The following is an 11,297-nucleotide window of genomic DNA, read 5'->3' as shown; positions in this document are numbered from 1 at the left end:
GTGTAGCTGTGTGGCCCCTGGTATCCTCTCTCCTTCTCTCACTTCTCCCTCTTCTTTTTCTCCTCCTATTCATTCTCTCTGCCTTGCTATTGGCTGTTCAGCTCCTTATTAGACCAATAGGTGTTTTAGACAGGCAAAGTAACACAGCTTCACAGAGTTAAACAAATGCAACATAAAAGAATGCAATACATCTTTGCATCATTGAACAAATATTCCACAGCATAAAGAATGTAACACATCTTAAACTAATATTCCACAACCACTTGCAGGAGAAAAGGGGATGGGTTTGGGTTTTTGTAGGCGAAAACCAGAGGTGGCAGGGATTGGGGCCAGGGACAGTACAGTGTAAGCCAGACAGACCTCTGAGGCCGTGGGAATCACAGAAGAATGTTTTGATAGAGGATGTGGCCAGTTGGTAGAGTTTTCATAGCATTCACAATGTCCTGGGTTCAAGCCCTAGTCCTGGCTGTATAGTCCCAGCACTCAGGGGCAAGCAAATCAAAAGTTCAAGGTCACTTTCGGGTACATATAAAAAACTCAGGATACATATCACCCTGTTGATACCCTAAAAGATGTCAGTCTTTGCCCTTGGTTTTGAGGCAGTATTTCTAAGCCAGGGAACATAGTCCTGATAGGTGGGGGTAGAGTAGGGAACATGTACCAGACAGCCAATGATAATGTGGATGATGGTGAGAGCTTGGGTCACACTCTGTTAGCTCAGCCTTGGGAGGGTAATTAACCCGTGGCTGCCTGACCAGGATCCCTTGGAAGCTCTGGGCTCCAGGATGAAGGTGTGCTTCCCACTGTGCAGTATTCCATATCCATTATCACACCTGCAGTCCATGGATCCACCAGCGAGGGCACCCAGATGTTTGTGCTGGGAACTCAGCTGGATCCTGGCCCACACCCTTCTCCTAATGATTTCAATCTGTCCTTCCCTGTGCTGCACCATAACCATGGGCCTAACGTCTGGTGAACCTTTCTATCAAAGGGCCAAGGCTAGCCCAGAGTGGGCGCACGTGCCTCTAATTCCCAGTATGCATGAACCAGAAGTCAGGAAGCTGCTGCAAATTTGATGCTAGTTTGGCTCACAATTCAGTGGTCCTCAATTTCCCTAATGCTGTGACCCTTCAGTACAGTTCCTCATGTGGTGACCCCAACCATAAAATTATTTCATTGCTACTTCATAGCCGTAATTTTGCTACTGTTATGGATTATAATGTAAATATCTGATATGCAGTATATTTGATGTGTGACCTTGAGAAAGGTTCATATGATCCCTAAAAGGGTCTTGACCCACACGTTGAGAAATGCTAGTTTACAGATTCCAAGCCATAGCATCCTGTCTCGATTTAAAAACAAAACAAAAAATAAGTCGCCCAGCATGGTGTCACATGCCTTTAATCCCAGTACTCGGAGGCAGAGCAGGTGGACCTATGAGTTCGAGGCCAGCCTGGTCTACAGGGCAAGTTCCAGGACAGCCAGCTGCTACACAGAGAAGCCCTGTCTGGAGAAAAAACAAAACAAGAAACAAAAACAAAGCAATTCTATTATTCTCCTTACGAGACATCTCTCTTCCTTAGTTCCAACATCAAAAACAAAGTTCTCAGCCTGATGTAGTAGATCGAAATAAGAGCCTTTATATAAATGCCTCTTGGGAGATGAGAAAAATTAGGTTATAAATAAGCATTATATACAACTTCCAACCGTAAAGTCCTCCCAAACACACTTTCCAGCCTCCAGTCAGTGTGTGTGTGAGTGGGGGTAGAGACTGGACACCACAAAACAAACAAAAACATTCGGGCTCCATCTCCAGGCGATGACAGAGAAGGGGCCGTATTATGCCTGAAAAGAAACAAAATGAGAAAGAAGCATTAGAAAAGACACATGGCAGGGGACAGCCTCCGAGCCAAGTGCCCAAGGCCTGGAGCATGAGAACCTGGGACTCAACTACCTCTCGAGCATAAACGGAAGGGGCCGGTATGACATAAATGGATCGAGAGTCTCCGTCTTCAGGGTGATTCCAGTCAGCGGAACTGTGGGAGGAGAGAAAGCGGGGACCACTCAGACCCCATGAGTTCTCTTTGTTTTCTGCACCCATTAAAGAGGGGAATCACAGACTGGCAAGGGGAAATTCTGCAATGACCCCATCAGAAGAAGGCTAGAACATCGGGGTAAGAGGGTCCAATCAGGAAGATGCATCAAGGAATCAGGACAATAGAACTGGCCACAGTGACAAAGTGTGCCGTCCTCACCTGGGGCCGTCCCCAGCACCATCTTGTATCCTCAGATTGTTGAGTGCATCGGGCAGCGTGTGGACTGAAGGCTCCCGGGTCCCAGACAGCAAGCGAGTCCCCGGATCCCGGGCAGGGCTTCGGCGACGCACGTGGACAAGCAAGAGCGCGGCGCCGGCCAAGCCCGCAGCCACCAGCAGCCCCAAGGCGGGAGGCAGAAGGAAGCGCTGTGGGTCTGCCTGCCTCAGGCCCCGCGGGACCGTGGGCACCCCGTCCGCACCGTCGAGGCGCACCGAGAACTCGCATCTCACGCCCATGTAGCCGGGCGCGCAGGCGCAGACGAGGCCGGAGAAGTGGGCGTAGCAACGGCCTCCGTGTGCGCAGGGGCGAGAGGCGCAGGGGTCGGCGCGCTCCCGACAGTCGCGCCCGCCGAAGCCCAGTGCGCACGAGCAGCGCCGCACGCCGCCGCCGCCCTCCACGCACGTGCCGCCGTTGGCACAGGCGCGGCCTGCGCAGTCGTCCAGGTGGTGCTCGCAGCGCGGCCCCGCGAAGCCCGCGCGACAGCGGCAGCGCAGGGCGTGGCCCAGGTCCAGGCAGAGGCCGCCTGCAGGGAAGCGGTGTCAGCGTCCGCGGGTCCCCTCCCGCCCCTCTGCTCTCTCTTTGACCAGACTTTGTAAGTTCCCGTCTCAAGAGCCACGTCCTTGAATCAACTGGCCTCAAATTTTGAACAGGTCTTAATATGTAGTTGGACAAATGCGGGGGTTACAGGTGCAGGCCACCAAGCAAGGTTGCCCAAGACTGCTTCTGCCTAGTCCTCCTTACTTTTCTCCCCTCTACCGCCTTCTTTTCCTTCAGGTCTCTGTCGGTTCATAGGCCCTTACCTTCGGTTCATCCCAGAGCCACGGTGCCCTGAGCCTCTCTCTTGAGTTTAGTGGGCAAAAGAGGAGCCCCTGAGAGAAGGCAACTGGTGGTACTTGCCAAAGGGCAGAGTCTAGTCCTGTCCCTCCTGTCACTCATTCCAAAGGAAACAATGGATCTGAATATTAACTCAGGCTAACTTTGAACTTATGATCCCCTGACACAGCCTCTGGAGTGTTCAACTACGCAACCATGTGGACTGGCTCAGAGGTTAAGAACACCGACTGTTCTTCCAGAGGTCCTAAATTCAGTTCCCAGCAACCATACAGTGGCTCACAACTATCTATAACGAGGTCTGGTGCCCTCTTCTGGCATGGGTATACATAATACATAAATTTTTAAAAAGCAAAACAAAACTATGCAACCATGCTCAGCTGCAAACCGTATTTTGGCATCACCATATCTACCAGACTGTTTACATGTCATGGTCTCATTTAACCCTTTATTTGGTTTTGGGTTCTTCGAGATGGCCATGCAGCCCGTGCTGCATGGAGCTCATTATATAGCCCAGAATCTTGAACTCGTGCTCCTCCCGCCTCTGCCTTCTTTCTAGAGTGCTAGAGTTATAGGCCCAACGCAGCCTCATCTAATCAGTAATACATCTGTCAAATCAGGGTTCTCTAGAATCTTCTGGTGGCTCCACCTCACTCAAAGGAAAAACAAGAGAGCACCTTCCCGCAGGACGGTACCTATAATCCCTGCATTTGGGAGGCAGAGGTAAGTGGATCTCTGTGAGTTCGAGGCCAGTCTGTTCCACAGAGCTAGTTCCAGGACAGCTAGGACTACCCAGAGAAACCCTGTCTCGAAAAACCAAAAAGGGGGGGGGGGGGCGAGAGAGAGCACCTTCCCATCAGATCCCCAGCCTCCCCCCCCCCCCCCCGCCCCCCTGCCGTCATGTGCCGGACCTTATCTCTCCACACTCACACACTGCCCTCACTCCTGATCCACAACAAGCTAAGCACACCATCTATCCTATCAGCTCCAAAACCCGCAGGGGTTTGGCCTTCCCTCTCTGCTACATCCTTAATGCCTAAGTCAAGGCCTGACAGACAGTAAATTCTCAACAAATATATGAGCTGACCATTCTGCCCGCTGTAGAATGGACTAGGTAGAGGGAGGAGGGTCAGGTCCCGAGGACTTATGGCCACATAGAGGCAGGATTCCCACCCCATCTGAGCCATGCGGAGACCCCACTCCGACCCCCTCCCCCAACTCTATATCCTCATCCCTCTCCGCACCGCTGGCCACTCTGGCTTCCCCACCTCACCATTCTGACATGGCTGCAGGCTACACCGGTCCACCCTCTTCTCACAGTTGGAGCCTTGGAAACCAGGCGGGCAATGACAGACATATGCAGAGTCAGGTTCTTCGCCACCAACACACAAGCCGCCATTGAAGCAGGGTCTATCTGCGCATGTCACCCCGCTCACCTCACATCGAAGCCCATAGAATCCCCGGGGACAGGTACATTCAAAGGAACCGGAGGTTTCCTGAAGGGAGAGAAGTTGGCTTTGGGCAGGAGGCTCCTTGGAGCCAAATCCCTTCCTTCTCCTTAACCACTGTGGGTGGCTCTTTGTCCAGCCCCAAGTCCCACGGTACAGGAAGTCCCCACTAGTGCCGCTCGCATGCCCTTCAATCTACTCCATACTGTATTCTGCACGTGGAATCCCAGAATGTGGGAGGCTCTGGAAGCCCAGGAAGCAAGCTGTTCCCACCAGACCTGCGTCTACCACACAACACCCACCCGCCGTGGCCACTCATACACACACACACACACACACACACACACACACACACACACACCAGCTCTATGCCCACTTCCCCCATGAAAGGCAGGAACCCAGGATGGCCTGGAACTCAGGATGCTCAGAGTCCCAACTGCTGGGATTACAAGGGTGAGCCTTCCCCTAGGAAGGCTTCTTTTCTGCCCCTCCTCGAAGACCAAACTCAGCACCCTCCATGTGCAAGGCAAGGATCAGAAACCGAGCTACAGTCCTCGCTTCCCCACAAGACTTCTTGGATTAAACTCTGGGCCTCTTGAGTGTTAAAAAGGCACTTGACGACTCCTGAGCCAAGACCCCAAACCCGCACTGGTGGACTGTGGGCAACTGCGCTTCTGCTGAGTCACACCCCCAGCTCCTTATTGGAGGATTCTAGGCAGGCCTTCCTCTATTGGCCCACGCCTCCAGCCCCTCCTCAGGAAATTCTAGCGGCGATATCTCCAGCAATGAAGGCGCCTTGAGCTCCCTTCTCCCATTCTTTCTCTGTAATCTGAGTCTCAGTGTCTCACCTACAATCAGCATCAGAAAGCCCGCCGGATTCTACTCTCCAGGCATCCTCCTTCCCAGCTCTGTTCCCTTGCTCCCTCATGCTCTTTCCTAGCCTGCCCTCTCTAGTTGCCGCCTATGGTCCAGCCTTGGGTAGTCCTCAGGACGAGCTGTCCGATGCCTCCACCCGCCATATGTGCCCCATGCCAAACCTTCAACTCACAGCGGCCCCACCAGACTCCGTTATTGCCACTCACACACCTTGTTACACCACACTGCCCACGCTTTGCTCTTCAATAACATTCTCATACCCTAACCTACTTTAAGGTCTAAGATGCAGGCAAGACACCACCAGGAAGGCTTCCCAGATTGCTGCTACCTGGCTGGGATTGCAACCTCGCAGGCTGCAATGTTACAGAGCCCAGAGAGGGGGAGATCTGTAAAAAGTTCTACCCCTGTCAGACATGGTGACACGTGACACGCACCTGTAATCCTAGCAATCAAGGTGCTAAGGCAGAAAAATTAGTTCTGGGCCATCCTGAGCTACTCAAAGTTCTTGTCGGGGTTACATTGCTAGAACCTATCTCAAAGACATCTGTGTGGGTGGGTTTGCCAGAGGTGATAGCACACCCCTTTAACCCCAGTGCTCATTAGGCTCTCCGTGAGTTCAAGACCAGCCAGGTCCACAAAGTGAGTTCCAGGCCAGCCAGTGAGACCCTGACTGGGAGGGGGCACTGAGGAGGTGGTTCAGGAGGTAAATGATTTCTGTGGCAACATGGGGACTTGAGGTCAGACCCCAAGCACCCACGTGAAAAGAGGACTTGGCGGCGCACATCTGTAATCCCAGCAGTACTGAAGGATAGAGACAGAAACCCTGCCCGGCCCCCTCTGTGCTCACTGGGAGACCCTGTCTCAAGAAATTAAGTGGAGAGTGATAAAGATACTGGTCTCCATGCACATGTGCGCATGTATACACACACACACACACACACACACACACGGAGTTGTAAATCAAGATGAAGTCGGATTCGAGACCAGCCTGGTCTACAAGAGCTAGTTCCAGGACAGGCTCCAAAGCCACAGAGAAACCCTGTCTCGAAAAACCAAAAAAAAAAAAAAAAAAAAAAAAAGATGAAGTCGGAAAGAGATACTGACGCTACAACTGCCCCCGTTGGCACATGGGTTCCCATCACAGGGCCCAGGTCCAGGTAAAAGGCACCCAGTGCTGGCAGGACCTGGGACCCTGGAGTTCAGGCAGCTGCTGGTGGAGACAGGGACAGTGCAGAGGGGTCCAGTCCAACCCTCTAGGCAGTGGCACTCATCAGGCTCTTCACAATAGCCGTGCTCAGGGCTGCAGCCCTCTCGACATATGGCTGAGGAAGCAGAGGAGAGGTAGAGAGAACACAATGTGAATGCTAGAGCAGGCTGAGAGCCAGGGCCCTCGGTTCCCTGAAGGATATGGATGGGATGTGGGAGGGGACTGGGATCCTCACTTAAACAAGAAAGGCAGGAGAGAGTGCGGGCCACGCCACCCAGAGGGACTCACGTGAGGCTTCACACTCTTCTGGGAAGGGCACACAGGGGAGCAGTCCCGGGGCACACCGCGAGGGGGCACTGCGCAAGCGGCACAGGCGCACGCAGGCAGCTCCTACAGCAGGGGGCTCGCAGCGTGCGCGGTAGGAGAAGTGCAATTCCCACGCGCCAGCACGCTGCACGTCACGGGCCCACGGACCCCCAGCTGCCAGGCGTCTGCGGCCGGCCACACGTGCTAGCAGGTTCCAGGCGGGTCCTGCGGAGAGAATGGAGGGCGCTGGGACTCAGGGAATCCCCATCCTTCCTTATCTAACCCTAGGCGTTCCTTGAGAGATGAAGGCTTGATGCTCTCCTTAGTAAGCATGCCTGCCCCCTTCCATAATGCACCCAGGAGCCTGCATGTCACACTTCATCTAGTGTCAGGATAACAAGTTTCTCAGAAACCAAATTACGCCCATATTTGTCCCAGAATGCTTGAATATTAAAATAGGAGACTTTTAACATCTTGTAACATCAATAGCTAGGGACGCCTCCGGAAGTGAGGTCATAGCGCCCCTGCATGGTCTTCCAGTTTGTAGTGGTTCTGCTCACGCCTGTAATCCCAGTAGACGTCTCAAAAAGAGCAAAAGATCGACCAGACGGATGGTCCAAGGCCTGGTATCAATAGAGTAACCTTATCTAGAAAGCTGGGAAGCAACAAGCCGGAAGCGGTGCCTCGTGTTATAATATCAGCACTAAGGAGGCTGAGGCAGGAAAACGGTGAATTCCAGGACAGCCTGGGATACACAGTGAGTTCAAGGTCTGTCTACATTATTCTAGAACCCATTTCAAGAAAAAGACTTAAATTTAAGCCCAGCATAGTGGTGGCAATTCCTATAATCCTAGCACTTGGGAGGTTGATGGGGGGGGGGGGTTAATTCAAGACCACTTAGGTTATATGGCCATTTCGAGGCTGTCCTGGGCTAAAGGAGACATTTGTTTCAAATAAAAAATCAGGGCCAAGTAGTGTGCCTAAAATTTACCAGTGAGGGGCTGGGGGCAAGGCTCAATGGTAAAATCCATGTCTAGCATACATTACAAAAAATAAGATCAAATAAATGGCCGGGCGGTGGTGGCGCATGCCTTTAATCCCAGCACTCGGGAGGCAGAGGCAGGTGGATCTCTGTGAGTTCAAGACCAGCCTGGTTTACAAGAGCTAGTTCTAGGACAGGCTCTAAAGCTACAGAGAAACCCTGCCTCAAAAAACAACAACAAACAAAGAAAGAAAAAAGATTAAATAAATGGATTTTGGAGCACTTTAGATGTCTCATTTTTGGATCAGAGATGCTCAACCTGTACCGTTGCTACCATTAGGACCCTTAAATAGATTTATTTAGTTTATGTGTATGAGTATTTTACCTAGACGCATGTAGGTGGCACAGGAATGAAAAGCACAGGAAGAAAGCATTGGAGAATTAGAGACATGGATGTGAGGCACCCCGTGGATGCAGGGAACTGACTGAGCCCAGTCCTCCACGAGAGCAACAAGCACTCCCAACCAGCGAGCCATCCTCCGGGACTCTTCTGTACCCAAACTGCCCACAGATTTAGAGCCACTATCCCAGCACCACATCTCAGGGCATCCCTATGATGACATCAGAGGCCTGGGAGTCCCATGAATGCTCCACCATAGAGGCAGCCCATGTCTGTCCTGAACCCCACATTGCCCCTGCCTACCAAAGTTCCAAGATGCAAGACACTCACCTCCAGCCTGCTCTCCCAGCTGCTCTCTCCAAGTTTCAATGATGAGGGAGAAGGTGCCCTGGTTGGGTGGAGAAGAAAGAGAAGAAAGAATGGAGGCTAGTGGTCAGAGAAGTCTCTCATGAAGGCCAGAACACGGCATGGAGTCTGGAGGCCAGTTATGGGCCTGAGTAAGGAACACTCCCAAAGGAGTGCTCAAGAGAGCCAGCAATATTTTGGCCTCATTCCGGATACCTATTGAGTCCCTCAAAAAGATCATTGTGCCAGCTGTGTTTGCACAAGCCTGTAACCCCAGCACTCGGGAGGCTGAGGTAGGAGGGTTTCGAGTTTGAGGTCAGGATGGAGTGCCTAGCAAGACCCTGTACAAAAGGAAAGTACATGGCTTCCCCCTCACAGGTGAGGAAATCGAGGATGGAAAAAGTGAAGCCCAAACTTGTGTAAATTCCAAATACGGGCCTGCTCCTTTCTGAGCTCTGCAAGCTGCACGGATGCCCGAGGACTCTGATCGGGACCCGGTAAGGCGGGTCCCAACCAGAACTGAAGCTGAAAACAGGAGAGATTAGGGGAGTCCAAGAAAGCACTTTGGAGGATCTCTGGATGCAAGGAGATCTAGAATGAAGACAAAGACACCCCCTCCCAACCCCAGCTTGCTGATTGCATGCCTATAATTCAGGAAGTGGGGGTGGAGTAGGAGGTAGAATTCAAGACCAGGCTCAGAAACACAGTGAGCTCAAAGACAGCCAGGATGAGGAGATAACACCAGATAATGATAGCCTGAAATGAGAGTTCAGTCCCTGGGTCTCACAGAACTGACATGACTCCCACAAATTGTCCTCTGATATCCACATGTCACTGTGGCACATGTGTGTCCCCCTCCCCAACTAAATACATACATACATAACCACAGAAAGATGAGAATCCCAGCTTTTAGACATTCCCAAGGATGGGTGCTGAGGGTTCTGGGAACGTGGGTTCCAGGGGTAGTTAAGGTTGTGGGACACGAGAAGGTGTCGGGAGCTGGGGATAGAAGGAGGTGGAGGGCTGGGTAGCAGGGGTGGGCTCACCGGCCAGGCATCGCGGAACGGCACACGGACGAGGCCGTCGGGTAGCGGCAAGGCAGCAGCTGGCGCTCTGGGCTGCTCCGTGTAGACGGGACCACGGGTGCTCGGCGCTGCGCCTAGGGCGCAAAGGGACTCGGCGGTCTCCTGGGAGGCTCCCGGCTTCAGGCAGACCCTGAAGAAGAGGCGGCAAGGGCCTCGGGCATTGCAGGGGGACCTCGGGGCCCCGGGGCCTGGGCCCGGCCCAAAAGAAATAATCTGCAGCTCGAAGACACCGGCTGGCAGTGCCTAGGACGGAGAGGGCCACAGGGTTAGGGGACCTCGGAGACCTGGGCATCTGTCTGCCCAACGAAACCTCCCTAGGACCTCCAGGTCTCTGCCCGATCCCGTCTGTCCCTTTCTTTTCTGTATCCCGCTGAGTCTGACCTGGGGAATGAGAAGAGCCAGGATCAACGTCTGGAGAAGCAGAGTCACCTGCAGGGAGACCATTGCTTTTGGGGACAGGGTGGGGGACAGCCTCGGGAGTCGCAGCTGCAGAATCCCGGAGCCTTATATCTGAGGGGACGCCCCGCCCCCTCAGCCAGCCCCTTGGCTCCCAGGGATCGAGGGGGAGAGGGTCTTAGGGGAAGGGACACAAGAACTCTTTGTGGGCGACTTGATGGGATTCATCCTGAGCGTGACTGCGGGCGCCAATCTGAAAGCGACAGGAGTTGAAAGTGACAATCTGTGTGCCCAACGAAGGCCTACTGGAAGACAAACTGACTTTGTGTGTTATGTGGCTCTGCGGTGTGGGGTGTTAACACGGATGCGAGGCTGTAACGGATTCTAAGATTCTGTGTCTTCCCGAGCGGGAGAACTGAAGTTCGGGTGACTTTACTATGTGGCTATGTGCATTCCTCTCTGTTCTGTAAGTGAACCTGTGAAGGCTGTGTATGCGTCTACAGCTGGCTGTGCGTGAGGCTCTAAGTGTTTGGGAGGCCCACGGACGTAACCCTTAGTTAATACGACGAAGATCCTGGATTCTTGGTGGAAGGCCCCACGTATGCTTGCATGAGTGTTTCCCCGCCTCAAAACAAAGCCTCTCTTCCCCAAATCCAGCATCACTAGACTCACCAGACGCCAGGCCAGGAGCCTCGCCTCGGAGGGGCCTCCCAGCTGTATGTAAATGTCGCCATCTGCCGGGCGGCCGCGCCCCTCCCCCTCGGGCCGCAGCTGGGCCTCCCGTTTGGGCTAAGGAAGGTGTGAGGGGCAAACGGGCAGGAAATGAGTCTTCAGGCACCAGGGGTCAGCTCTCCACCCCAGATAATGTAGCCCCCCCCGAGGGGGGTGGGGGAGGGAGGAGCCCTTTAGTATTCCAGGATCCAAGCAAATAAAATCACTTATGTGCAGATGCCCAGTCTCTAATCATTGTCTCTGCGGTGGGTGCTGAGCAAAGTTGCTTAAATGGAGGAAACCCATCATACACATACACACACACACACACACACACACACACACACACACACACACACACACACATACACACATACACACCGGTAAAGAATAAG

At 53.1% G+C, this 11,297-nt stretch overlaps 1 protein-coding gene across 1 annotated transcript; it reads right to left on the bottom strand.

Moving 5' to 3' along the window:
- Window positions 1–1,110: 1,110 nt before the first annotated feature.
- Dll3 (delta like canonical Notch ligand 3) lies at window positions 1,111–10,351 on the bottom strand. Its single transcript, XM_075958269.1, has 9 exons — window positions 10,177–10,351; window positions 9,757–10,038; window positions 8,696–8,753; window positions 6,966–7,208; window positions 6,575–6,792; window positions 4,420–4,642; window positions 2,256–2,838; window positions 1,955–2,036; window positions 1,111–1,845 (listed from the first exon to the last, which is right to left on the bottom strand). The coding sequence occupies exons 1-9, from the start codon at window positions 10,237–10,239 to the stop codon at window positions 1,840–1,842; spliced, it is 1,758 nt and encodes a 585-aa protein (XP_075814384.1). The 5' UTR covers window positions 10,240–10,351; the 3' UTR covers window positions 1,111–1,839.
- Window positions 10,352–11,297: the final 946 nt, after the last annotated feature.

Source organism: Microtus pennsylvanicus, chromosome 1 (assembly GCF_037038515.1).
Source record: "Microtus pennsylvanicus isolate mMicPen1 chromosome 1, mMicPen1.hap1, whole genome shotgun sequence".
Classification (NCBI taxonomy): Eukaryota; Metazoa; Chordata; class Mammalia; order Rodentia; family Cricetidae; genus Microtus; species Microtus pennsylvanicus.
Note: the sequence above shows the minus strand (reverse complement) of the source record. Positions and strands in the feature narration are given on the sequence as shown.